The sequence below is a fragment of the Eubalaena glacialis genome, chromosome 9 (genome assembly GCF_028564815.1).
Source record: "Eubalaena glacialis isolate mEubGla1 chromosome 9, mEubGla1.1.hap2.+ XY, whole genome shotgun sequence".
NCBI classification, from domain to species: Eukaryota; Metazoa; Chordata; class Mammalia; order Artiodactyla; family Balaenidae; genus Eubalaena; species Eubalaena glacialis.
The window spans coordinates 12,644,016-12,671,969 of NC_083724.1; the positions used below are offsets into that span (position 1 = coordinate 12,644,016).

The window sequence follows — 27,954 nt, forward strand, 5'->3', positions numbered from 1 at the left end:
AGCCTGGGAATCTGCATCTCTGTTGGCTGTGTTGGGGAGGGACACCTGGACCAAGCACCCAGAGAGGGTGTTAGACACACCCCGTCCCCCCATCTGCCCTTCATTCGGCTCCCTGGGCTGTGTCCCCCTCCCTGGGCTGCGCTTAAAAATGACAGGTACCCAGAACCCTTAGAAGCAAGAGGAGGACAAAAAAGAACAGCCCAGCTTTTATATATTGGGGCTCCACCCAGAATGTCTTGTCTTAGGAGTCTGCAAGAACACAGGTTTGCCAAATCTCTGACTTAATAAACTAACCAAGGCACCAGCTGGGGCTAAGTTGTTGCTACCAGATGTTTTCTCCCCCACTTTTCCAGGAGTCAGGGAGAAAGTTGGGGGAAAAGGTGGTCCCACCTCCTACAGGATAAGGACCAAGCAAGCCCCCTAACCTAGTGTTCAGGGCCCTTCCCATCCCAGTCTCAGCCCGCTCCCTTGCCTCCATCACCACGTCTCCACCTCACATTTGACTCCTGTGCCTCTGGAAGCTGGCTGAGACCCCCTAGGGGAGATGGGTAAAGTCCATCTCCAGTCAAGAAGTGGAAAGGGGTCTCCTGGCCTTGGCACAGGGGGCGCTGGCCTGGGAAATGGGAAAGACCAAAGGGCACATCTCCAGGTCAGGGACCAAGGGACTGAAGCTCAGAGGCCAGGCCCTCAGGCAAGTGCCCCTCAGAGATCAGAGAGCCCAGTGTGATGGCATCACCAGGGAAGGGACTGGAGGCAAAGCGGCCAGTTCTTCCCTTCATCTGTGTCTGTCCGCAGGACCAGCCCCGACACAGAGACAGTGCCAACATTTGCCGAGCACCTGCCTCAGCAAACAACCCTGAGGGCTTCCTGCGAGTCCCTGCTCGAATCCTCCCAGCGGCCATTAGCGAGGTGACTGGTCTGCAGGTGAAAGAGCGGACTCGCCAGGCAGCCTGGAGAGGAGAGCGCTGACGCCGGAGGGGCTGGAGAACCACAAGGTGGGCAGGGAGGGTCGCTCCTCTGTCCTCATCGCCACCCCCTCAGGGAGGCCCCTTCCCCGCTCTCTCCCTCTCCCTTCCCGACACCTTGGGATGACCCGGGCAGCCCTCACAGCGGACTGGACTTTAACGAATTCCAGAGCGCCTTCCTCACTGTTGCCCTGCCCATCCTCACAGCAGCCCCGTGAGGTAGGCAAGGGCTGCTTCCCCCATTCTATAAGTGACAGGCCTGCAGGAGGAAGGCTGCAGTGGCCCAGGACCCTCCCCCCGCCCCCACCCCGGCTCCTCAGGTCTGCCCCTCAGTCTGCATCCCGGCGGGTACCTGGCTGCCAGAGGGCAGAGACAGACCTGCCTCAGGGAGCATTTGTTTGGGGAGCCAGGAGCTCACACATTACTCTCTGGCTCATGCCCCCCACCCCACTGATTTCCAGCTGCCTCCAGGGCCGGGGCAGCCTCCGGAGGTGGGAGAAGTTGCCGGAGCTGGGGCTTTGGTCCTTGGGCAAGCCCTGGCCTGGCCTCCAGGAGAACTCATGGCCCTGGGCTGCCCCTGCCCCGGGGCTGAGAAGGTGGTCTCCACTGCCCAGCTGCCCCTCCATGGGGTCACCTGTACCCACTACACAGTCACGTGCACAAACAGCAAAGACGTGGACATGCCCATGAGCCCCATCCGTAACACTCACACTGGTATCTGCAGACCAACAGTCCCAGGTACAAACACACATGTGCACGCGCACACTCACACACACTCCTGAACACATTGTGTGCACCCACAGGTGCTCCTCCCGGCACAGCCGTGTGCCTGCCAAGGCAAGACCGGGCGGCTGGATGGAGAATGTCCACAACCTCGCCAGGCCTCTCTGCTTCCCTGAGCGCGCCCCTTCCCCTCGGTCCAGGACGGGGCAGGGGCTCCCAGCAAAGGGGACACTTCCCCAGCAGGTATCCTGGGCCCTGCAGCAGCTCCGCAAGGCCCGGAAGGCTCCCGGAAGTGGCCTCCTTGGGTCTCCAGGTAGAAGTTGAGGACCTCACAGGTGCTGGAGCCACAGCCAGGTGGGCCTAGATGAGTCTCTCCTCAGGTGGCACCTTGAGGACACTGTCCATCTCCAGCCGGGCTCCGGCCACCTCCTGCTGGCTCGGGCTGTAGGTGCCCTCTGACTGGCGGCGCTTTCTGGCCGCCAGGATCCCTGAGAGGAGGCCCAAGAGGAGGAGGAGGAGGCAGGCGCAGGCCGCAGGCACTGCCACCTCCAGCAGCGGGAACGGCAGCGGCAGCGATAGGCCCTTCTGGAAGAGATGCGATAACACGCCTAAGACCATGGAGGCGGGAAGACCCCCCAGTTCCTTCAGAGGACAGGAAAAAAGCATCGCTGGGCGGAGGCTTCCCTGGGAGGTAGTGAGAGACCTGGCCCCAGAGGTATGCGAGCAAGTGCCTGGGAGCCACCTATTGGAGGCACCGCTAGGGGATTCCTGTACAACAAAAGGTTTCTGGCTAGGAGGAGAGAAAACACATTTATTGAATGCCTACTAGGAGCTCAGCACCATGTGTGGGATTTCATGTAAACCTTACAATGATCTGATGAAGCGGGAGCGAGGACACCCCCTTTCTTCCGTGAGGACAGGAATCTTTGGTTTATTTTGTTTACCCGTGTATCCCACAACGCACAGCAGAGCCTGCTCAGTCGGCACTCGATAAATATTAGAGGAGAAAACAGAGGCTTTGCCCAGATCCCCCCAGATACATGACTAGTGGGTGTCAAGCCAGGACTGGCACTGCCCTCCATCCGCCCCCAACGCCATGCCCATGCCCAGCTCACACCACCATTCTTCAGTCTCGAATTCCAGCCGAAGGTCCTTCCTTCAACTGGCCAAGGTGGGCCTCAGTGCCCAGCCCTGCCACCCTGCCTCTCTCAATAAACACCCAATCTGAAGTGATGGGACTTGATCCCTCCCGAACCCAAAGGGCAGTCTGGGTTTTTAAGTGTCTGTGGAGACCATGCTCAACCCCCAAGTGGGAGGCATCTCAGGCAGCAGCAGGAGAGGCTCCCCAGCCAGGGGGCCCGTGCAGGGCATGAGCTGCAGCAGGCTGACCTGGCTGCTGGCGGGCTCAGAATCCACCAGGGCCGGCCCCCACCCCCAGGAGACTCAGACCAGGCTCTGGGGGCCCAGGAAACCACATCTCTGTCTCGTCACAGACACCGGGATGCCCCCATCAAAGATTCTACAGACCTGGAGTTCTGAAGCTCCAGAATCACAGATTTCCAGGGGGCAGAGGCCCAGGGCCTCAGATTCACCGGCCCTCCCTCTGTCCCATGAGACGTCTCAGCCCACTGTGACCTGGGTCCCAAGTCTCAGCCCCCAGCCCTAAAGAAGGTGCCCAAGACTGTAGAGAAAAATTCATCCCAGCCCTGAATGGGCCCTCCCCAGGCTCCAGCCCTGGGCACTTCAGGAGGAGCCGTAAAGCCATTTCCTCCCTAGGAGGAGGGGGGGGGGAGCCAGAGGCTGTAAAGTTCAACTTGAAAGGAAACATTCCCCAGAAGCAGAGAGATTTGGGGTTTATGACCCAGGCCGCCAGAAGCCTGTGGAGATCAAGGCTCCTCCCCAGGCTTCGTCCCTCGCTGCTGTGCCCACTCTGGGCTTACTTCCCGCTGGGCCTGCAGAGTCTGTGCTGCCCCTTAGTGGGGGAGGGGGCCAGAGGGAGGTTCAAGCTCAAGCTTCCTGCTGGCCTCCATCTATTCGGACCCCTCCTCAGCTGAGCCTCCCTGGGGTCAGGGGCTGCCTTCACAGCAGCCAAGCCTTCCCAAGCCTTCTCTGGCTCAGAATCCCGGGCTCCCCACATCTTCCTACTCCAGAATTCTGGCTCAGAAACCACCAGAGATTACAGGCTCTCGTATTCACCAACGTAAATCCCAGAATTCCAAGATCCTGTGGGCCCTGAATCCTGGCCCAGATCAGACTTGGCAAAGCCCAGCTGTTTCACTGCAGCCCCCAGAGGGATGTTGGGGGCCCCTCCTGTGTGGGCGTGTGGAAGCGGCCTGAGTCTCCTTTCCCTGCTCCTCCCCACCCCATGACAGGGTTGGCCCAGGAACAGCTCCACAGGTGCTGTATACGCTCCCCCGTAACATCATCTCACTAAAGTCCAAAACAGGGCACCCACCCCCTCGGGCATCACTCACCACCACTTCGCAGAACTGGCCTGAGAAGCTTGCACTGCAGATACATTCATATACCCCACCAGCTGTCCGGCAGGTGCCGCCATTCAAGCAAGGGTTGGCTTCACAGGGGATCTGACACCTGGGAGGCAGGGACAAGGGTGGGGCTGAGAAAGCTGCTCCCTCCCAGGCTGCCTCTTGATCCCCCAGCTCCTTTACTTCCTCAAACCCTCCCCCACCCCCTACACACACAGGCATCAAAGCTCATTCATCCACTGTCCCCAGCACTGTCCCTACCTGGCTGGGCCCTGCCAGGTGACTGAAGCTGAATGTGATCTCCATCACCTACCATGCCCCTTCACCCCAGCATTCATGACAGAATGACTGTCACTCCATCAGAAGCACAGGGGAAGCCTGTGTAAAGGCACCTGCCCAGGGATGCTGACTCTGTCTGGAGTGGGCCCAGAACCTGCATTTTTACAGTCTCCCCAGGTGGAGGAGTGGGAGGTGGGCTGAGCACGGAGCTCTAAGGAACACCACCAGGCAACTACTTCCCAGCAGGTGTCTGCATAACAGAGGATGGTCTTGGAAGCCCCAGAGGGAAAGAATTCAAGCAAGAGAGGTACACTGTCTGGCACTGGGACCACAGTGAGGGCTGAGAAGGTGAGCAAGGATCCATACCCCACTTCACCTGCCCCGGCTGGAGGGGATCCAGAGGCCCGCCCTGCCCGACTCTCCACACTCAGCAGCCCACCTCCCAGGCCCCTGGACCCCAGACCCACCTCTGGCCAGCAAAGCTCTCCTGGCAGCTGCAGTTGGCACCCTGGGGCCCACCCTCACACGGGCCACCACTGAGGCAGGTGACATTCAGGCTGCACTCCTCTGGCAGGACAGGCAACCTGAGGAGAAAGCACAGAGGCTGGCCTGGGGACAGGACACCTAGGACCTGGCCCACCCCCACGCCCGTGGGTCACTCAGGTGACCTGAGCCTCTGCACTGTCATCCAAGGAATTCAGAGCCACCTCCCGGAGACCCTGCCGTCAGTCATGGAAGCTGTTTGTAGGGTGGAAGGGGTGGGACATAGGGCTGCCACTCTGCGACTCCAGCCCCACCCCCAACAAGGCGTACAACATCAGGCTGAACCCTTCGAGGCTGAGTCCTCCGAGGAGCTGATGAAATGTAAGTAGTCTCTCGGGGCAAGAGCAGGCTCCTAGACATAGAGCTTGGGCCTGACATTCTTTGCGTAGAGAGGGGGATTCAGGCCTCTGCCAGATACCACTCCGTAAGCTTGGCTCCAAAAGGAGTGGGGAGTCATAGCCAGACTGAATAAGGGAAGCGGCCAAGACTCGGACCATCTCTGCCTGCCCCTGTCCCACGGGACTGACAAAGGCGGGCATCCGTGGTGGGCAGCTCGGCAGGAGAGCCTCTAGGTTTTCTTCCGACACTAGCTCGGGGTTCCCCCACGCCGACTCCCAGACGACAGCGTTGTTTATCTCAAATTCAAATTTACCCGGGTGTCCTGTATTTTTTCTGGCAACTCTAGGGGGCTGTTGTTCCCAAGTTACAGATAACAGCGCGGTGGCTCAGAGAAGGGGCGTGGCTGGCTCACGGAACCAGCGCATCCACACCCGGGCTTCCGGACTAGTCTGCCCCACCCACCGCCCCCGGGGTCCCCACCCCTGCCCCGTAACCGCCGGACCCCTCGGACCCAGACCGCCCCCGGCTGGCCGTGCGCACCGGCAGCGCGGGCCCGCGAAGCCAGGCGGGCAGCGGCACTCGAAGCGGCCGTCTGGGCGCGCGTGGCAGCGGCCGCGGGCACAGGGCGCTGAGCGACACGGGTCGGCGCGGGCCTCGCAGCGCGGACCCTCCCAGCCCAGGCCGCAGGCGCAGGCGAAGGCATCGAAGAGGTCGCGGCAGACGCCGCCGTGCAGGCAGGGCGAAGGGACACACACGGGCGCACCGCGGCAGCCGAGGCGCGGAAGCGGCGCGCCGGGCCAGGCCGAGAAGGGCTCCCGGGAGCCGGGGGCCGCGTCGGGCCGCGGGCCTGCCAGGGGCAGCGGGAGGCCGCCGAGCGCCACGCGGCCCAGGCAGCCCGTGAAGTTCTCGGCCAGCAGGACGCGCGCGCCGCCCGGGCCGCGCAGGAAGTCCAGGTCGCCGGCCAGGCCCCGCAGCGCCACGGGCGTCGCCGCGCCGTCCAGCCACAGCAGCCAGCGCGACGCGGAGGCCGCGGGGCGCTCCATGGTCAGGCGCACGCGGTGCCAGGCGCCGTCGGCCACGCGCGGCCCGGGCGCCGGCAGCACCGCGCCGGGCAGGCCGGGGCCACTGCGCACGCCGGCCGCCAGCGAGCCGTTGCGCACGGCCAGCCAGACGGTGTCGGGGGTGTCCGCGGCGCGCAACAGCCCGGCCTCGGGGTCGCGCGTGCGGAAGGCCAGAGAGAGGCCGCTGAGCGCGCGCCCGGATGACGCGTTGTGCCCGCTGAATTCCGCCGGGGGTCCCTCGCGGAACGTGGCCTCAGCCACACCTGCAGGGAGAGAGAGCGTCGGAAGACGGCCTATCGGCACCCAGCCCAGCCCAAGCACACCTGGGTGATGCGGGGACCAGCCCGCCGCCCCCACTCCCCGCACCCCCGCGGTCTGGGGGCGGGGGCACGCACACACACCCACCTATCATCTAATCCCAGGAACTGTTCCCCCCACCTCATAACTCTCTACCTCCAAAGAACCAGCTCTGGGCTGGGGAGACCTACCCTACTGTGCCCACCCTGCCCTCCAGGTCACAGACCAGGCAATAATAACACCTTGGAAAATCTGCCTCCTTCTCTCCTTAGTGAAGTGGCCCTGTGTCATCACTGTGGCTCACTCTTCACTGAAATCATTTTAATATTATAACACCGTCATCTTTTAAAATTGCTGACCATGGCCTTCTCCTGCTGGTCCTCCCATGGCTCCCCATTGCCCTTGGCAAAAAGTCCCAAGCTGCCTGGCCTAGCATTCAAGGACCCTAGCAACGCTGATACCTCTACTTGTGTTTCAGTTCTTATAAACCTCATGCCTTTGCACATGCTTTGCCCCCTTCCTGAAATGTCCTTCCCTGTGCCCGGTCAGTCTTATTTGCCCTTGAAAACCTAGCAAGTGCTCTCTTCCTCCAAAAAGCCTGTCCTTCTGGATGCAGTGGCCCAACCACACTGGGCTGGGGCTGTTGGCATCCTGGTCCACTGTCTCCGAATCCTGAAGGCAGGGGTGGGACCTAACCCAGCTTGGGTGTCCAGCACCCAGCATGTGGGCTGTCCAGGACAGGCACTCACAGACAAAGCCATCAGGGACCTCCTCACAGGTGGCAGGCGGGAGACAGGGCTGGCCAGGACACCACAGCTGCTGGGCACATGTGGGCCCAGTGAAGTTAGCAGGGCAGGCGCAATGGAAGTCATTCCAGGAGACAAGGCAAGTCCCACCATTGAGACAGGGCTGAGGCTGCAGGAGAATCAGGGCAGGGACTGGCTCAGGCCTGGGGTTAGCATCGCCCCACCATAACCATCCTTGCAGTGATTCTTCATTGAGCATCTAGTACAGATACATTACCTCCTCACAAACAAACAGAAAAGTAACTAGCGTTCCCATTTTACAGATGAGGAAACTGAGGCTCAGAAAGGAGAAACCACTTGCTGAATCACCTAGCCAGTAAATAGAGGAGCCAGAGTTCACACCCAGGCTATTCCAATCCTAGAGCTGGTGCTTTGTTCATGAACTTGGGTGTCCCTGTGCCCCAAGCAACTCCCGCAGAAAGGCTTGGGCAGCCCTCTGCCTGGGTCAGGGTGTCTGTCTCAGATTAGGACTGAGAGGGGAGGTATGGGGACTACCATAGGGCAAGAGCAGCTGGCCAGAGAGGAGATGAAAGTGAACCCTGCTCTGTCTCTCTCCAGCACTGGGACCTTGGGCGGGCGCTCCACCTCCTGGTGCTGACCTGACCAGTAGAAGGACATGCTAACCCCCAGCGAAGCAGGGTGGATCCCAGAAAAAGGACCCACCCTTTCCCCCTGGCACTCACACTGCACGTGTCCTCGGAGACACAGCCCATGGTGAGGTTCCAGGACTGCCTGCTGCCCGGCATACTGGGCAGGCTGGAGTTCTCCAGCAGCGGTGGAAAGAAGGGGAGGTGGAGGCTGTTGAGTCGCAGGTCCTGAATGCAGCCTCGGAAGGGCCCACCCCAGGGCTGGGCGTCAGCAGGGAGGAGCCTCCCACCCACGTGCACCTGCTGCCCCAAGCCCTGCAGCTGATCAGGCCCAAAGCTGAGCGTCACCAGGTGGCGAAGCCCATCATCCCAGCGCCCGGGAAGCACCAGGGCAGGACTGCCCAGCACCTCAGCCCGGATCTGGCCCTCGCGCAGGAACACTGTCAGGCCAGCTACTGAATCGTTGGCAAGTTGGAGCAGAAGGCCAGCACGTTCCCGGGTGCGGAGGAGGAAGGACATGGTGAGGTTGGGGCCTGGCAGCTGGTCGAGCAGGAAGGAGGCAGAGCTCAGGGTGCCCCCCAAGCCAAAGGTGGCAGCAGGAGCCTCTGCAGGGAGAGAGGGTGCCGGGCATGAGGCCTGTGGGCTGGGGGCAGGCACAGCCCCTGCCCTGGGGCCCACCTGGCTCGTTCCTCACCATCAGCACATGTGGGACCGCTATAGGGCCGGAGGCAGTCACAACGGAAGTGAGTCCACAGGTCCACGCAGACCCCTGCGTGGGCACAAGGCGGAGGCTGACACTGCTCCTGGCGCCCGCAGCCCAGGAGGACATTCTCGCCGAGATCCTCAGGCAGCAGGAGGTGCCCGTCCACGTGCACGTCCTGGAGGCAGCCCGTAAAGGCCACGCCACCCAGCTGCGTGGAGCAGAACCCAGCAGGCTTCGGGGCCGGGGAAGCCGTAGGAAGCGGGGCCACAGGACTGGAGGCCACACAGAGGTGGGCAGGGCAGCCCTCGTGCCAGAGCCGCATCTCCAGGACCCCAAGGCGGAGCATCACCTCCACTCGGTGCCAGTGGCCGTCATTTAGGGGCAGATCCAGCAGCCTCAGGATGCACACACTGTTGCTGTGGCTCCAGAGTGTGGCCTGAAGCGTGGCCTCCACCAGTGCCAGCTCCAAGCTGCCCTGAGTATCAGAGCGAGTGGCCAAGGCACCAGCAGGTATCGTAGTACGAAACCTCAGTGCCAGACTCAGGGAGCCACCAGCTGGCACCGAAGCCCGCACAGGGTTCCCAGCCACAACGGAGAAGGTGGTATTCTGGCCACAAAAAGGTCCATGGGTACCAGGTGGGCAGCGGCAAGCATAACTGTGGACCCCTGACTGGAAGGTGGGGATGCAGGTGGCAGCCAGCGGACAAGTGTGGCCCTGGCAGCCAGTGAGCTGCACGGAACAGTCACGTCCACCCCAGGCCTCTGGGCACCAACAGATGTAGCCCGCCACGGTGTCTTCGCAGGTCCCGCCATGGAGGCAGGGCTCCGACAGGCATTCGTCCACATCTTCCTGACATGTCAGGCCTTTAGGAGAGACCAGGCCAAGGCTCAGCACCCAAGGCCAGAACCACAGTCTTGACCCAGAGCTTAGCTGCCTCTTGGGACGGGGACCTCAGTATCTATCAACCAAACCCATTCCCAATTTCCAAAGGATTTCTCAAGGTCCCCTGAAGTCCCCAGAGGCTGAAATCCAAGGTACTCCTTCCTTTACCATATCTTGTGAGTCAATTCAATCCCCTAAATACTCTCCAATGCCCCCTTTCCTCCCACCTCACCTCCCCTGCCTCACCAGCTCTCCAGGCCATAGTCTAGTGTCCTCTAGTTCACCAGCCTCCATCATCCATCTCTACAAGTAGCCAGAGATCTCTTTCTAAAGCATCACTTGGCCAGGTTCCTCTGCTACTTAAGGTCCGATCACTCACCCTGGCATTCGAGATTCCTCGTGGCCTGGGTCCTACCAGGAGTTCATATCTCAACCCTGCTCCCTGCAAACCTTGAGCTGCCTGTTCCTCCAAACATTTCCTGGGAAGTCCTGCCTCTGGGGCTTTGCCCATGTTGCTCTCTCTGGAATGCCTCGTTCTCCCTAACCCTGCCTTTCAAACTCCGACTCATCCAGCAAAGCCCAAATTCAAATGGCCAGTACCCTAGGAGGCTTTCTCTGACTCCCAACTCCAAGCTGCTGTGTCACTCCCAACTCCTTGCCCACTCCCAGGCACAGCTCCCCAGAACCCAGTATTGAAAATATCTGTTTACTCAGCTGAGATCTCCTCCAGGGGCCTGGACATGTCACTGGTGCCCAGCAAAGGACTTGGCATGGCCTTTGTGGCAGAGAGATGAAATGGGAGGAGGGAGTGGGGATGGATGTATGCATCTGTGGCACTCGAGTAGCCCCTGGTTCTAACCCCCCACCCCCGTCCCTCTGCCCTAGGGCCCTGGCACTGGCTGTGAGGTCACCCTCCCCTCCAGGGGCTCCCATGCCAGGTGCTCTGGCCCCAGCGTGGGTCAAGAGGCCACTGCCCAACCCCTGCTCAGCCAGAGCCTCCACAAAACCACTGAGGCCAGCCCTGCCCACGGAACCCAGCCAGCGGAACCCAAGCCCGGAGAAGCCGCCAGGATTTGAATCCTGGCCCCATTCAGCCCACAAACACCACTGCCTCCTTCTAGGGACGGCCAGTCCCACCTCCCCCTGCCCAAGGCCCCAGCCCTGCATACCTGCCAGGAGCCACAACACCCCCAGGAAGGTCCGCAGAGCCCGCAGCCCCATTGCATTTCCCCACAGACAGGCTGAGAGTGGTGGGCAGGCACCAAGGCTGGGGAGCAGAGCTCCCCGCCTGGCCAGCCGCCTCCTTCAGAGCTGGCTCAGGAATGCCAGGCACTGGCCTCCCCCACGCCCAGCACAACCCCAAGGGAGGATGGGGGCGGACCAGCCCCACAGCCGGGGTTCCCCCTCCCGGTCCTTGACCTCAGAGGTCTGACCACCCTGTCACCCATCAGCTGAGCTCAGCTTGGGGAGGAGCTGGGCTCCCGCTAACACTGTCGAACCTGGGGGGATGACATGCTCTCTCTAAAGCCTCTATGGCTTCATCTGTAAGATGGGGATTTAGAACCCTACCTCGTGGGGCTTTGGTGAGGAGGAAAACAATGCAGAGAATACTCTTCAGATGCAAGGCATGCTGCAGTGGGCCCACCGTGTGCCAGGCACCCACGAGGCCACTGTTTCTGGGGCAGGACTCAGGGAACCTCAGCCCATGGGGGCAGGAGATGGGTTTTCAGGGTGCCCAGAGGTTTTGGCCACCCAGAAGTAGGATGCTGAACCCCCAGCACATTTGGGGGGTGAGAATGGAAGGGACGGTGGTGATCACCACCTCCTTCCCCCAGGCAGGGGAGCCTGTGCCCAGGAGCCGTGCCAGGGAGAGGAGGCAGCTTGTCGGAGCAGGAATGCGGGCGGGTGTGGGGGAAGCGTCACAGGCATTCCAGAGGGGGCAGGGACACTCCCTGCTGTGTGAGGAGTTCCTCAGGTTCATCAGTATCCGCAGGGAAGGGTGTCTGTGTGTCTCCGCATCCTCTGTACCCAAGGCAGGGAGAGGCTTTCTGCAGGCCCAGCTCCTGCCCAACACGCCACAGCTCTCCAAAGGTCAAGCTCATCCTTCTCCAGACACTGCCCGCAGCTTTCCGTAACAGCCCCCGCCGTCCACCACACTCCCCCCACCTCCACCACACACACCCCCACCACACTCCCCCCACCTCCACAAGACACACTCCCTCCACCACACACCCAACCACACACACACACCCCCCACCTCCACCACACACACCCCTACCTTTTTTACCTCCTCTGTCCTGGCCGAACTGCCCTGTCCTCCCTGCAGGCCCCTCGGCCTCTGCCCAGCCCCTTGATGTCAGGTGTCTAGGGCTCTCTCTGCCCAACACTCCACACTTTCTCCTGGATAACCTTGGCTGCCTGAGACTCCAGCTGCCAGGACCCCCAGTCTCAGGCCCCTCTCCTGGGCCACAGACCCCAGATCACCAGCGCCCACCCAGGCTCCTCCCTGTAGGTGCTCCACAGACACTCAGACTCAGTATGGACAAGGCTGAACTCACCATCCTCTACCCAATGTCACCCAGGGCAGAAACTCGGCTGGCATCCCTGCCACCTCCCACTCACACCTGGAAAAACCCTCAGGGCCTGTAGCGTGCCCCTCATAAATATTTCTCAATCTCCACTCCAGAATGTTTTCCCTCCACTCCCACCTCCAAAGCCCAGGTCCCAGCTCAGCCCTCTTACCTGTCGCCTGGGCCACCACACCCACCTCCTCCCTAATGTCCTTGACCCCATCAATCCAGCCTCCACACATCAGCCAGAAGGAACCTTCTCACCCCAGGTCCACCAACTCTGACCTTGCCCTGCCCCAGTGCCCACCGCACCCCAGGCACCTGTGTAGCCATCTGAACAGTGGCACTGGAAGCCATTGGGCAGGTCCTGGCAGAGGCCTCCACTGAGGCATGGCCGTGAGGCACACTCGTCCACGTCCACACCGCAGTCGTCCCCTGCAAGAAGCCCAGCTGTGGTTCCCACAGCTCCCTCAGAGCCAGACTGGAACTGGAAAGGGCCCATTTTATAGCTAGGGAGACTGAGGCCAGAGAGAGGTGCTTGAACCCAGCTTCGGCATCCCTCCCGTGCATCTGGACACTACAGACCTGCTTCCCTGGAAGGGGGCTCACCCTCAAAGCCCGGAGGGCAGCGGCACAAGAAGCCAGCGGCATGGCGGAAGCTGAAGGCACCTGGGAAGGCGGCCTGGATGCCCCCATAGAGGGTTGGGTCGGAGCGCTGAAGGCACTGGCCCCCGTGCTGACAGGGGCCCACTGCACATTCATCCTCATCCACCTCGCACCGCTCGCCGCTGTAGCCTGGGGACACACACAGGTGGGCGTCAGGTCACAGGGGGTCACCAAGCAGCACCCCTCCACTGCTGCCAGGCCAGCCCAGGGCCAGGCGGGGACAACAGCTCAGAATATGGTCACGGATATTCCAAGGGAGGGACACGCGGAGGGGGTAGAAATGACCAGTGCAGCCTTCACCAGCATCAGCATCATGTTACTATTATTACTAGTATTACTGAGCACTCTGCACGTGCGGGGCCCTGTACCGAGGCTTGATGGGCGCTACACCTTTACTCTCCTCAGAACAGCCCAGGAGCAGGTGCTGTGATTAGCCCTGTTTAGCAGATCAGGAAACTGAGGCTCAGAGAAGTTGCAGTCACAGGCACACAGTGGGCTTAGTCCACTCAGGGTGTGTGCGCACCGCCAGGTTGTCCCAGGGCGGTCCTCCCCGGCCTGCGCCGCCGCCCCGCTGGGCGTGCGAGCGCGCACGCGCACACGCTCTCGCGCACGCGCACACACACCTGGCCAGCAGAGGCAGCGGAAGCTCCCGAGGCCCTCGAGGCAGGACGCGTTGTGCGCGCAGGGCGCCGACGCGCACTCCAGCACCTCCTGCTCGCAGCGCGCGCCCTCGTAGCCCGTGTCCGCGCAGTCGCACCGGAACCTGCGGGGGGGCGCGTGACCGGAGCTGAGCACGCGCCCGAACCTCCAGCTCCCCCTGTGTCCATCGCGCCCCCCACCCCGCCGCCCACCGCGCAGCCTCCCCGCTTGAAGGCACCCGGCCGCCCGCTCACCCGTTGACCAGGTCGTGGCATACGCCCCCGTGCACGCACGGCTGGCTCTGGCACTCGTCCAGGTCCAGCTGGCAGCTGGCGCCCCCGAAGCCCGGCGCGCACACGCAGCGGTAGGAGCCCAAGCCATCCAGGCACGAGCCCCCGTGCAGGCAGGGCGCCGAGGCACACTCGTCCACCTCCGCCTCGCAGGTCACGCCTGGACAGGGCCCGAGACAGACAGAGAGATGGCCGCCCAGAGGGAGAGCGAATGAGGCCGAGCCAGGCTGACCCGAAACCTGCTCCAGACAGTGACCAGAAGCTGAACGTCAGGATCCAAAGAGAGAATCCGTTGTTCCATTCATCCAGAGCAGGTGTTTCTTGCGCGAGCAGTAACAGTGGGGTTGGAACAACACAGACATCCCTGCCCCCTTGAGCTCATACCAGTCTAGCCCAGGAGACGGGGATTAGGTCAATATTACATAAATGAGGACTGATTTTTACTTTTGATAAGCTCAACAGTGGGTACGTGCTAGATCCTGTGACAGCAAGAGGCAGGGTCTTAGCCTGGGGAATTGAGAGTCAGGGAAGGCTTCTTGGAAGAAGAGACTTGAAGGATGAGGGGGCATTCGCTAGACTAGGATAGGGGGCTCTGTGAGCAGTTGGGTTCCAGAGAGACTGTAGGTCTCTCCAGAGAGACTATTGCTGAAGACCTGCTTGGGGCAGGGGCCTGATGCCCTAGGGCAGGGGCGCATGGAGGGTCGGGAGCAAAGGGGAGAGTGAAGGAGGTGGGGCAGGAGTGGGGAGAGTGAAGGAGGTGGGGCAGGAGTGGGGAGAGTGAAGGAGGTGGGGCAGGAGTGGGGAGTGTCAGGCCTTGGGGGCCAAGTAACACAATCCGAGCTTATCCTAAAAGTTTTAAGCAGCTGATATATAGCCCTCTCTACATTTCGCTCTGCTGGCTTTTTGTGGAGGGTGTAAGGAGGGACCCCAGCAAGGAGGGGCATACCCGGTGGGAGATGCTGGACCAAAGTAGCCAGCTCCTTCAGGCTTTCCCTGCACTGTCTTGCTTTTAAAACTGGAAGTCCTGTGTCTTGGGAACCCTCTCAATCCTGGATAAAACCAAGACGGTTGGGAGGCTCTCAGGGGAGGGGCTGTGGAGATGAAGGGAGATGGAGGATCTCAGGGTTTGGAAATGTACTGCCCGAGCTCATCGTGGAGCCCGCTTGTCATTGTACACTCCAGTGGCCCTGCCTCTGCCCCTCCAAGTGGGATTGGTCGTGGGGGGCTGGGGACCCAGCTGGCTCCAGCTGGAACCTTCCCCCCTTCGTGGCTCAGTGAGCACAAAACAGGGCCCCTCCTTCCTGTGACCCAGCACCACTCCCACCCTCTGTGCCAGGGGGAGCCAGGCCCAGGCCGCCTGGAATCCCAACCTCCCCCGCCTGGCCGGGAAGAGAAGGAGGAGGAAATGAATCACAGCGGACGCTGCGCCCACTCACATCCACAACTCACCCAGAAAGCATTACCCAAAGTGTCTGAGCACCACACATCTGGGCGCGCACACACCTGCTGGCACCCACACACAGACTTTCCCACAAACGCATTCAGGGATCCCAGACACCCGTGGATACTGGCAGACACAGAGGCCTTTACATGACCTACTCACACAACCACAACTAATCTATCCAGACACCTGAACTCTCAAATGATGAGAAAGGTACATGGAACCTGTTTCCAAAGTTCATGTTCATCTGTGTGCTGAGATCCATCTCTCCATTGTATGCCCCGTCTCCCGGAGCCCAGCCCCCAAGTCTGTGCCCCTTACTCTGAGGTGACCTCAAACTGCCCTCTGCCCTCAGAGAGAGTCATCTGAATTCAGGGTTGAATAGAACCCGGAGTGTCCACACTGCAGGCTCCCAGCTGCCCTAGACCTAGCCTCGCTCCCAGACCTGTCCCTAGCTGCGCCCTCCTTCCCGACTTCCAGGCAGTTGCTCCAGGATGCTCTCGCCGTGGAGGGTGGATGGGACTGGGACAGGGCCATACTCTGGAGGAGGGAACTGTCCCCCTCAAGACAGCAGAGATCCCTGGGGGTACATCTACATTACAGTTTGAGCAAGACCACCAGTGTCTCTATGCAGGAACTCTGGGGGCTCCCGCCCCCAGGGGAGAGGGTCCACATGACAACCTGAACCATAGCGGGGTGTCGTGCTCCAGAACCATCAGACGAGCCACCAGAGGATGTCTGTGCTACAGCCTGACGGGTCTGGAGTGAGTCGATGCTAGAAGCACTGTCTAGATGTGTCCTCATTAAAGCCAAGCCAGGCATATCTGCACTCTAGTCCCAGAGATGCCTGAGGGGTGTCTCCACTACCAGCACCACCTGAACCCTACAAGGGACTGAAATAACATTTGTCCAGTGTCTGTAGTGTGCCAGGCACCGTGCCAGCGCTCACTCATCACACTCTCATCCAGAGCTGCCAGGTTAGCCCGAGAAGCATTAATTCCGCAGCATGACCAAGAGTGGGTACACCCTAGAGCTGCCAGGATGCCTGGGGGTGTCTCTCCGCTAAGGTCAAAGCTGAATTTGTGATTTGACAACTCTTGAGTCGCTGTTGGGGTCGACATTACACACGCCTCCGGAAACAGTTGGGGCCATTACCTGCATAGCCGAGGGGGCAGTGGCACTCGTAGCGATCGGCCAGGTTGTGGCAGGTGGCCCCGTGGTGGCAGGGCCGGGACGCACACTCATCGATGTCCAGCTCACAGCGTGGGCCCTGGAATCCAGGCACACAGTAGCAGCGGAAGCCACTGGGGTCTGGACCCTGGGGCACACACAGAGCGCCGTGGTGGCATGGCTGACTGGCACAGCCCCGGGGCTCCAGGGGCCCACAGGTATAGCCACCATTCTCTGTAGCCTGGCACTCGGTCCCTGGAGCACATGGGTCTGAGGCACAGGCACCCGGGGGGTCCGAAGGCGCTGTTCCTGTAGAGAGAGGAAACTGGCTGGGCAGGGTGGACAGGGGCTACCAGGACACTCCCCTCCCCACACCCAGGCCCATCCCCCGATCCCAGAGTCAGTACACAGGAGGATGGAGGGAGTGCCGGGGGTCTACACACCAGGTCCCAGCAGGCTGCACGCATCTGCACCCAGAACTGGGAATGGTTTCAGGGGTGCCTCCATAGCAGGGAAATAGGATGCCTGGCTCCCCGGGCAGGATTAGTGAGCAGACGCCCACTAACCCTGTGAGCTTTTCGCTCCACTGTGTCAGTGCATCCCCGCAGCGCCCCTTGGAAGCAGGCCCTGTCAGGCCCGTTTTACAAGAGAGCGGATCCAGGCTCGGGAGTGAAAGTGAGGACTCTTGCCTGAGGTCACACAGCAAGTTAGTGCTGGCTTAGCCCTCAGGGTCTGTCCCTGTGCTCCAGCCCCACCCGGGGAGGGCATCCCCGGCCTGCTCCCTCCCAGGAGGGCGTCTCCTCCCACTGCCCACTCCACTGCTCCTGCTGGGGGTCTGGGAACTCCATCCCTGCGTGAAACTGGAGATGGAGGACTTCAAAGGCCCCTCTCCCCCCTCCACCCCTCCTCCCCTCCTGGCCCTGCCGGCCTGGGAACTCAGAGGATCCCTGGCCCTCACTGTATCTACCGCCATCAGCAAGTGTGAGTGGCCAGACTGGCCGAGGTCACAGGGTTCAGGGCAGGTATTGAGACGAGCTGACTGAACTCCCAGCTCCGGCCACTGCGACATCTCCACAAGGCAGAGCTCCCTCAGTTAGAGGGTCACCTCCTGATCTGGAGCCTGCCTCCCTCCCACCCTCCCTTCCTAAGAGCCTGTCAGTGTCATGCCGGTGTAAGAACTTTTGAAGCTTTGAAGTCAAACAGCCCTGGGTTCAAATCTCCACTCGGCCAACAAGCTATGAGACCTTGGGCAAGTCATTTCTCCTACTGAGCCTTCGTTCCCCAATCTGAAGAGGGTTGATAACAGTACGTGCCTCATAGGATATGGAAGGATTGAAAGCCTCAGGGACGGCAGTCAAGTGCCCACTCGGGGTAGGAACTCAGTAAGTGATGGAGGAACGGGAGCCGCCCGCAAGAAGAAGGCACCTCGGACGGACCTGGGGCTCCGAGAGGCGCCCCTCCCCCACCCAGGTTGTCATCCAGACACTAACCAGGCCCCGGAACAGCTTCGGGCCCTGTGCCTCCCCTCCCCCACCCAGCGAAGACCCCCAGATAAGGCTCGACAGCCTCTCAGGCGTCATCCACATTCCACCAGGCAGGGCTGTCCACCAGCCAGCCCCCACCCTTGCCAGCCAGGGCCAAGCAGGATGGGGGACAGGGAGACAGAGGTACCGACCAGCCGATGGACCCAGGGAGAGAGCCCAGCTGTCAGCCCCACCGCCCAGCTCCCAAAGCACCTGGTACAGCTCAACATGGGCTCGCTCTCCAAGATTCTCACCAAGAGGGGCTAGGGGCAAGCACCCACCCAGGGCCAGGTGTGTGGCAAGGGGGACAGAGGGTCTGAAACACTGTCAGGCCAAGATGACCTTTTAGGGCTCTGGGTTCCACAGACCCTCTCTGCCCACAGCTCCCCTCCCCAAAGCCTGGTCTCATCAGTGAGGGCAGGGGCCATCTGGGCCTCTCTGAGGGGCTTATGGGCAGCTTGTCTTTCTTCTTCCCACCCTGAGCCGTGGTGGCGGATCAGTATAGAGCCTGGCCCTCCAGGGCTAAATAGTCTGATGGGGGTGGGAAGATGGTCTAATTGGGAGGGGGAGAGGCTCTGATGGGGGTGAGTGGATCAGGCTTCCTTGGGAAAGGACACAGGTTTGGGCATCAGACCCGGCTTGTATCTGGGGTGTGAACAGTGCCCACCTTGTGAGTGTTGTGAGGAGCCACTGAGGGAACGTGAGTGAAGCCCTGGCACCAGCGAGCCTTCAGTGAGGGCTCTGGCCATTACAGTCAGGGTCCCTGGACCCAGCACACACAGGAGGAGCAGCACAGTGGTCACAGCTCCCACTTGAAGGGCCCTGGCTGTTGGGGCCTATGCCAACAGGCCCTTCGTTTAATCCCGGCAAGCGCCACCCCTCATCTGTGTGACCCAAGGGACTCCACCCCAATCTGGAGCTTTGCCCCTGATTCAGAGCAGGCTGAGGAGGCAGCACCTGGGGGGACAGGGGAAGGTGCTTCATCACTGTGGGAACAGGTGGACCATGACCCTATATGACGGAGCCCCAAGGAGACAGAGCCCAGCCCCACTGGAGGAAGGAGTTCCTGCAGGCAGAGAGGGAGGGAGCTGTCTGTCCTAGGAGGCCTGCGGTGGTGCCAGAAGGCTGCATGTGAGGCACAGCCATCTCTCTTGTGTAATCTCTGTCTTCACAGTTACCTTAGGGGGTGGATAGTGCTATCATTCATTTTTTACAGTTGAGGAAAGTGAGGCTCAGAGATAAGCGACTTCACAGTTCCCTAGGAGGGGGCTGGCATCCAAACCCAGGTCTCACTGCTCCAGAGCCTCCACTCTGGGGGTTCCAGAATCACCCCAGGGCCTATATAAAGAATACGGATTCCTGGGCCCCACTCCAGACCCAGAGATGCAGAACTCTTGGGCCTGGGGCCCAAGAATCTGCATTGCAACATGCTCCCTGGGGACTCCTTTGCACATTGAAACCTGGGAACAAGCACTGACGTTGGGCTCTCTGCCTCCAGGGAGTGAGCCCAGGAGGCCTGGCTAGCCCAGGGCTGAGAGGAGGAGAGGTGAGGATGGCGGGACGGAGAAGGGGCCTTCCCAGCCTGGCTGGAGGGGCGTGGCCTGTTGCCAGGGTGACGAGGGGCCTGTGCTTATCTTTACAAATCCGTCCTGACCTCTCAGGCTGCCTGGGACGACCTGGCGGGGGAAGGATTAACGGACACCCGCCCCTCCCCTTGGACCTGCTGCCCTGCCCTGGGAAGGCCCAGAACCCACCTCTGGGAAGAGAATTTTCTTCATGGAAAGGACAAGATTATAATAACAGGAACCATTTCGTGAGTGCACGTGTAGCTGTGCTACACATCTTGCATCTATTATTACATTATTGTGTTTGATTCAAACTGGAAAAGGTGGAAAGAAAGAAAGTAAGAAAACTGTTTCTCTAACTCAGAGAGGTTGATAAACTTGCCCAGGATCATTCCTCAAAAAACTCAGAAGCAGATTATTTCCAGACTTCTGTGAAGTCCAAATCTCCCAATGCATGTGAAATTCCCACTTTGCAAACTCTAAATTGCCACCCATGTTTTGTCATTTTAGAGCATTCTAGCCCAGCCTCCCCCAGGCACTGAAAGAGTCTCGGAAGGCTTGCCTGAGAGTGAAGGTTCCAATATCAGCCTGGGCAGAGCGGGCAGTCTTCCCTGTCTATCCAGAACCCAGCTGCTAGCAATTGCATGGTGCTTCAGGCTTCACTCAGTGCCTAGTTACTCCTACTTTATTTGCACTTGTAACAGGCCTAATGAGAACTGCCAACGACTAATGAGAAGTGTTTGCTGAGGGTGGGTTTTGTACAGCTTCGCATCTTGACAAGGCAAAAAAGAGAATATATCTGAGAAGCCACCCAAGATCCCGTAAGATGTGCTTCTGGCATAGGGAAAAAACTGCCCATCTAATAGCACGAGGCCCCAAGGGTGGGACTGAATAACAGTGCAGCGCAGCTGAGGCAGAGCCATCGGGAAAGAGCTAAATGCCTCTAACAAGGCAGGAGAGTTTGGAATAGTCTTTTACAAAAATGTTTATCACCTGAGGTTAAAAGACATAATTTTGATAATCCCCACAACAGCTGTCACGGATCCACTGCCTACCCTTTGCCTGGCGTTGGCAAATTCCAGTGTTTCCAGACCATGGTCTCAGAGGGCTGGGGCCATGGAGGCACTTCCTGGAACGGTCTCCATGAGACCCGGCAGATGGGTTCCCAGGCCTGCCATCCCAACAGGCCACTTTTAACTATTAGTGGCTTCCGGCTCCTTTCTAAAATTTCCTTTGAAATGGGATTCCATGCCAAACCTAAGTTGGAGAACTGCTGCATTTTCTTATTGGATTCTTGTAGCAGCCCTGAGAGTGAGCTGGTTTGCCCCCTTTAGACAGAAGCACAGAGAGGAGATGTGACTTTACATAGACTAGTCCCATAGGCGCCTGTGAAATCCTGGCCCTGCCACACACAAGCTGTGACTCTGGGCAAGTTACTGACCCTCTCTGGGCCTCGCTTTCCTCCTCGGTAAGCTGGGGGTATCAGAGTCGACTTCATAGGGCTGTTGTGAGAATTAAATTCGATCCTGTTAGTCCAGGAGCAGCACGTACAGGCTGATGGTATTATTTATTCACTTGCCAACAAATCTTTACTTGGGGCAAACACTGACTATCCAACAAATCCTGACGTTAGAGCATTTGTGTGTGGCTCCCTGCTCCCTGCCTCTGTCCTGCAAGCCCCCACCCAGCTCTGGCTGGAGGAGGGGCCGGACTTGGGGGCTGGACTTGCTGCCCCTTTGTCAGCTGGTCTCCCTGGTGTGCAGGCAGCCGGGAAGGATGTGAGAGCCCGATGTGCCCCATTGTGCTCCAAGATGCTTGGTGCTCTCCTAGCAACCAGCCGGGCCTTTGTGGCAGAGTAGGCCCAGGAGGGAGGGGCCCCGCTCAGGGCCTGGCAGGGGTGGGCAGCAGAGCCAGGGGCCCAGGGCATCCAGAACCCCCATCCCCTCTGGAATGGAAATTACTTTTCAAGTGACATCATCCCTGGCCCCTCTCCTCCTGGCAGTCAGGCCTTGGGTCCTGGCATCCAGAAATGTTCATGCCCATAGCACTGCACCCCAGCTTTCGGGGATCCCCAGGGAGGGGGCTCCCTGTGCCGAAATTGCAGGGGGAAAGGCTGGTCCTGGGAATCCCAGCAGGGCTGCGTGCGGGTGAGTGTATATATCAGCGTCCGCTCCCTTCTGTAGCATCCATCTATTTAGTGTTCACTCTGCCACAAGGTTCATGTGATGGTACATCTGAGTGTGAGTGTACACCTGTGTGCAGGCATGTGTCACGTACAGGTAGGTGTGTGTGCTCGAGTGCATGTGTGGTGGATCTACACGTGCCTCTGTGTGCCCTTGTACATGCCATACCACTGTGCTGGTGTGGGGGCAGTGCACGTGTGTGTGTGCAGGTGCATTTGTGCGATCTGTGCGTGCACGTGCCTGTGCGTGTGTGCGCTGTACGGTAGGGGACAGACCAGGATTTCATGCCCCTTGTGCAGAGAGCAGGCCCCCAGCTCCTCTTCAATTTGCCTCAGGGGCCCAGCTTGCCAGCCCCCATCCTTCCCTGAGCCTCAGTTTCCTCCCTTGCAAAACAGGGGCCTTGTCCTCCGCAAGGGCCCTGCGGAGAGGAGAGGAGACGAAGGTTTTGTGAGCCGGGCCCTGCGAGAGGCTGAGGAAGGCCCCAGGGAGGGGCCTGGGGGGGGTTGGACCCACATCCTGGGACTCTGAGGAGGTGGGAGCTCCCCCACTGCAGCGGAGCCCAGGCCACCCTCCTGCACAGGACTTCCCAGGCCTGGCCCGGTAGCTATAGTGACCAAGACAAAGCATCCCCAGACCCCCCAGGAAGAATTCCAGGCCGGCGCACACACACGTGAATCCACTTGGACAAAAGCAAAAACCTCTTGGTGAACGGTGTCTGGCTTCACGAAGCCCTTTCAGCTTGATCTGGGAACGCTGGGGGGAGGGGAGGGGGCAGCAGTGGACACATGTGTTCCCAGATGCCCAGCCACTCCCCAGGGACGCCAGAGCACCCCCAGCCCCGCAGTGCAGGCAGGGCGATCACCAAATGGAGGGGATGCAGGCAGAAGCCCTGGGTCTCCTTCCCTCTTCTCCACCCCAATCCACTGGGCTGGGGTCTGCTGCCCCCACCCCATGTCCCCGTGTCGAGAGCAAGGACACAGTTCAACCCACTCAGTAACTTGCACCCCGCAACTCGCGCTGGGATATAGCCCACCACACGCACAGAGCCTCAGACACAACTCCTGGCTCGCGCGGGACAGCTGCCCCGCCTCACAGCTTAGACGCACCCACAGCCCACAGCCCATAACCTGCGCACAACTCACATGAGAGCCCCCAGACTCGGGCCTCACAGGCCAGAACACCCCAGCCCAACACCCCTCCCTTACAGGGTACAGCACCCCTCCAAGGCACACGGCCCACCCGTTACCCGGACCCCGGCCGGTGGCGATCCCCCCACGAAGTCCGCCGTGACCACGCGAGCTCCAGTGGCCCCCACCTGCGCATCCCCCTGCACCCTGCAATCGGGCCCGGCACCCACACGGACACCCCACGGCCTGGGGTGCTGCTTTGTGGACAGACCCAGCCCTGGGTCCCCCAAGGCTCGGCCCCCAACTCACCGGCCGGGAGGGCGAGGGCAGACCCCCCAGGCAGCAGCAGCAGCAGCAGCAGGAGAGGGGCCAGGGGCCTGGGGTCCCGGGTCCCAGGCCGGGCCAGCGCCATGGCAGCGCTTTGCTCGGCGGCTGTGGGAACGGGCGGCCTGGCTGGCTCCACACCCCCGTCTCCCTCCAACCAGCACTAATGCCGTGGACAGAGGCCCGGCCCCTCCCGCCTGCCCCTCCCCCCTCCTCCCCCTCCCCTGCCCTCCCTGGCGGCTCCACCTTGAGTAGGGTCTAGAGGAGGGGTCTGACCCACCCCGCTCCCCAAGCCCAGGGCTCCAGACTCCAGAGGAGGCCTCGGGGGCCCCCATGGGTCTGACCTTGTCCAAGGGCCCACCCTTCTCTCCCTCCCGACCTCCCCCCCCCTTCTCCTCCCACCTCTCAGGTCCTGCTGCCTCAGCCTCCTCAGAGACATTTCTGTTCTGGGGGCTGTTATTCTCACCAGATGATACCAGCTACTCCCAAGTCCTCAGTGATCCCACCCTGCCCACCCCCATCTTCTCTTAGCCCGGGCCTCCCTCCCCAGCCCAGCTCAAGCTCCCCTCCCGACCTCCTCTCTGCTGGAAGCCCCAGCCCCTCCCACTCAGCTTGTTCCTCCCAGCCTGCACCCTCCCAGGGCTGCCCACCTGAGAGGCATCCCGCCTCCCCCCCACCCCTCCAGCACCCCCTGCAGCTGACGCCTCCCTCTCCACTCCCCACGTTCAATCCACCACAGCTCCTGGCCGCTCCTTCTCCTCCATGTCCCTCGGTCCCACCCCACCTCTTCACTCCCATGGGCCCCACAGTGCCACACACAGCCCCTCTCACCTCCGCCCTCAGGATGAGGGCCCCGGCTCCCCCGACCCTCACCATCCCTTCAACCGCCAAACTGAGTCTTTTCTATTTCTCCCCTTTGGCCTAGATCTTCCGCCTTTGCTGTTTACAACTCCAAAAACCTCATAACGATCCAAGGCAGCCCATTCTACGGAACTGGCAGCTCTAACTAAGCAGCAAGCTTTCCCTCTCCACTGGCTGGGAAGTCCTTCTTGTTGTCTAACCTTACAGTCTCCTGCTGCACTTGATGTTTGCTTGCTCCAGGCTGGAGAGGGGAATGTTGTTTGGGTGGAGAGGAGGAGTTCTTGCGGGGACCTGGACCCAGGAATCTAGGTCATCTCAAAGGCACTACAACATCAAAAAACAGCCCATTCTTCCACTGCCCTCAGCTCCAGTGAAAGGAGAATCCCCTTGCTGAAAGGACTTCCTGAAATGAGCAACTGGCCCCTGCCAACTCATCCCTGTTTGGCCCAATTCAGTGACCATGGACTCAGGCCACCCAGGCCCTATGCTGGGCTCTGGATGTGTCCCTGACACCTCGAGGGCACAGTCTGGAGAGACAGAACTGAGTAAATTGATGGAGCTCCAGGCTGAGCTCGAGGGATGGGCAATGGCCCGTGGAAGTTCCAGGAAGGGAAGAGTGGGCATCACACAGGGCATAGGCAAGGCAGCGGTGCTGGTTCTCCAGTGCTGGGGAAGTGCTCAGAGAGGACACCAAAGGCCTGGGTGGACCCCTTGTCCTCATCCCTGCTCCATCTCCACCCTCCAGTCTTGGTCCTCTGGGGTAGGAGTTGCTCCTTGGTTTCTGGAGCTCCCCGCACTCCCAAATCACCTTTAATTCCCGGCCTCTCACATATACCAGGAGCCCCTCCCCCTCCACGTGGCGGCCCCTCTCCACTCTGTTGGGAAAAGCACAGTGTCGTCAGCCGAATAGATCCAGGTTTGAGCTCAGCTCCACCACTGACTAGGGAGTGACCCCAGCACGTGAATCCCTTTTCTGGCCTCACTTTCCTCATCTGTAACATGGGGGTGATAATGAGTTGAAGCAGCAGTGCAAGTTCTCTTTATTCTGCTTCTCAGAGATCCAGGCAGCCCCAAGCAGAGAACAGGAGGACCACGAGGCTCCCACAGCCCCCTGGGTCTCTGGATACACAGACACAAACACCCACGTTTTTACAAGGAGCTCCGAGGTCAGAAGGGCGCCTGAGCTCTCATTCCAAGCCCCGCCCCCTGCCCCCCGCCCGGGTCCTGCAGCCGCCACGCGCCACCTTGTGGCCAGAACTGGGAGTGTCCTGCGAGGTCTGTGGGGCACCCTGGCGAGCGATGAGGACGCTGAGGGAGGGATGCGGGAACTAAACTGCATCCGCAGAAGGAAACGGGTGAGCGGGAAGGAGGGGCCCGGGAGGCAGGTGGGCGGCAGGCAGGACTGAGGTTAGACAGGGCCGATCATCCTGACGCACTTCCCGTCCTGGATCTGGAGAAGAGACAGTAAGAGTGGGCCAGCCCCTCTGAGAAGATGGTCCCTCAGGAGAGTCCACTTTCCCCATCGTCCCGACCTGGGGGTGGGACTGAGGAAGGGGAAAGGAAGCCAACATAATCTCATCTTACCTCCTCAACGACACTGGAAGGTCAGCATTGACCCCATTTTACAGATGAGGAAACTGAGGTTGGGGGAGGTGAGATTGGCCTCTCAGGGTCCCACAGCTAATCAGTGCAGGGGCGGGATTCGAACTGGGGGCTGCCCAATGCCACCCCTTTTCCCTCCCCAACCTCTGACTGTAGGTTGACCAACTGTGCTCCATTCAACTCAGGAATTATTTGCTGCCTGCTCCCTGGTCAAGGGCACCCAGTCCTGGGGCAGGTGCCCACCAGCCTTATGGAGATGTGACAGTAAAGTTTAGTGGTTTGGTAATGCCTGCTTTGGTACCAGGCCCCTTGATTTGAATCCTAATTCTGCCCTGTGCCCTTAGGCAAGGTTTTGTTGGTCTGTCTTTACTTTTCTGAACCTTAGTTTCCCCATCTGTAAATTGGGGTAATACCAGTATCAACCTCAGAGTTCTGTGACGAGTGGGCTGCTGCCCGCAGGGCCCAGGTGGGGGAGGGGATGGTGGGGGAGGGGATGGTGACGCGGGGCTGCTTCCCACTCAGGAGAGGCCTCCAGACTCTTCCAAGGTGACCTCTGCCCTGGATGCCCCCACCAGGGTCCTGCATCTCCCTTCTCAGGGGCTGTGTGATTATTCTGTCTGTCGCCCACTCCCCATCCAGATCCACCCTCTTCCCTCTCTGCCCTGCTGATCCCCTGGCCTTCCTCACGGCTCCCTTCCCCCCCACCCACCCCACCCCGGGAGGCAGCAGGAGCAGGGAGGGCTCCCGCCGCTCTTTCTTCCTGCACTGGGTGCACCGCTGACTACAGGGGAGGCCCCTCTGCTGCTTCAGCTCTCACTGCTCAGGTAATGCTGTTCTCTCTGTGGCCAGCTGCGGGGCCACCTTCAGGCCTGACCTGACCGGGTCTCTCCAAAGCCTTCCCCACTGTCATCCACTCTCTCCCTCTGGGAATCCTCTCCCCTGGCTTCCCTCCTACCTGCCTGGCTGTTCCTTGCTCCCTTTCCCCCCAGAATGTTGGGGTGTGTCCAGGTCTGCTCCCAGCCCCCTGCCCTTCTCAAATGACCCTCCCTGGGTGAACTTCCTGACCAACCCAGCTCTCTCACGAGCCCTCTACCTGTGGTTCTTAACCCTGTTTCAACTCCCCCTTGGTAACAAATATCTTGTATCACTCCTTATTACCCTGAAATGAAATGATGTGCATATGCATACAATTCCCCAACAGAAAACGATCCCAATGCCCGGACTGAAATATCAGAGCGAGCCATTGTAGGCTAGCGGTGAAGTGCACAGACACTGGTTCAAATCCTGGCTTCTCTACTTCCCAGCTGTGTGACCTTAGGTAAGTTACTTAACTTCTCTGTGCTCAGTTAGCGCCCCAGTCAAAAAGGTTTTTTTTTCCTCTATGCAGCACTTTACTGCATAGAGTTGTTATCAGGATTAAATGAGTAATTATTCATGAAGCATTTAGAACAGTGCCTGGCGTATGTTACAAGCTGAATGAGTGTTGGTTAAATTTAAGATGATAGGTCTTTCAAGTTGTAAATACTCTTATTGACTACACTAGAAGACATGATAAAATAATGAGAAGCTTGCACCTATTCATAGAACCCCCCTGAATGCAACAGCCCCAAATGCAGACCTATGCAGAGTGATGTATTGGCAACTCAAATACCACAAGCACTGTTGAAATTAAGTAGGTAATTTTCCCAAATGGTGGCAACTCTGGGTAAGGTTCTGAACAAAATAAAGAGCAATCTTCCTTCAATTTACATGGAAGTTGTATTTCTGGCAAATTCAGTGTATGTTAAAGCTCAGAGCATTCATGCAAAAGTGCTCTTATTTCTATGCAAACCAGACCTGGGTTCTGGGCTCAGACACAAGTGTTTTTCCTTCATGTGAATGTCTGGCAGGACATTCAAAAGTCAAAAGGCATGTGGAACTTCTTCCTCCATGGTGTGGAATGTCCTGCACGTTGCAGGGCAGCCAGCATCCAGGGCCCACCCACTAAATGCCAGTGGGGCCCCCAGTCATCATGAAAACTGAAGGCACCCTCACAAATTCCCAAAACAGCACCCAGGAGGCTCCTGGGTTCTACACCAACTGCCAGAGGGACTTTTCCAAATCCCAGACTGTCGACTCCCAGTTACCCTCAGGCCAAGTCCAAATTCCTGAACCTGATGCCCAAATCCTCGTCATGCAGCTGCCGGCTTACCTCCACAGATGCGGACCCATACTACCAGCATACCACCCATACCACCCTACACCCAGCTGTGCCGTGTCCCCAACCCCAACTGAACACACACATGCACACACACATGCACACGCACATGCACACACACACG

At 59.8% G+C, this 27,954-nt stretch overlaps 1 protein-coding gene and 1 pseudogene across 3 annotated transcripts; both read right to left on the reverse strand.

Annotated features, from left to right (window-relative positions):
• Positions 1-194: 194 nt before the first annotated feature.
• On the reverse strand, positions 195-2,045 carry LOC133097767 (uncharacterized; annotated as a pseudogene).
• On the reverse strand, positions 1,958-23,318 carry CRB2 (crumbs cell polarity complex component 2). 3 transcript variants are annotated; one of them, XM_061199951.1, is made up of 13 exons: positions 23,156-23,318; positions 16,434-16,757; positions 13,802-13,997; positions 13,532-13,671; positions 12,852-13,037; positions 12,564-12,677; positions 8,781-9,653; positions 8,495-8,691; positions 7,443-7,608; positions 5,876-6,659; positions 4,921-5,037; positions 4,163-4,280; positions 1,958-2,273 (listed from the first exon to the last, which is right to left on the reverse strand). In XM_061199951.1, the coding sequence occupies exons 1-13, from the start codon at positions 23,256-23,258 to the stop codon at positions 2,049-2,051; spliced, it is 3,543 nt and encodes a 1,180-aa protein (XP_061055934.1). In that variant the 5' UTR covers positions 23,259-23,318; the 3' UTR covers positions 1,958-2,048. The 3 variants fall into 3 exon arrangements, with proteins under 3 accessions (XP_061055934.1, XP_061055931.1, XP_061055933.1); XM_061199948.1 differs by having other exon boundaries at positions 8,183-8,691; XM_061199950.1 differs by lacking the exon at positions 12,564-12,677 and having other exon boundaries at positions 8,183-8,691.
• Positions 23,319-27,954: the final 4,636 nt, after the last annotated feature.

What these genes read in the sequence shown, in the direction of transcription:
- CRB2 (XM_061199948.1), bottom strand. Translation starts at nt 23,258, where the DNA reads ATGGCGCTGGCCCGGCCTGGGACCCGGGACCCCAGGCCCCTGGCCCCT. An exon ending in GAGAGCTTTGCTGGCCAGAG is followed by an intron (nt 4,281 to 4,920) that starts GTGGGTCTGGGG and finishes CCTGCCTCCCAG; the next exon opens with GTGTCAGATCCCCTGTGAAG. An exon ending in GCCAGTTCTGCGAAGTGGTG is followed by an intron (nt 2,274 to 4,162) that starts GTGAGTGATGCC and finishes CATCTCTTCCAG; the next exon opens with AAGGGCCTATCGCTGCCGCT.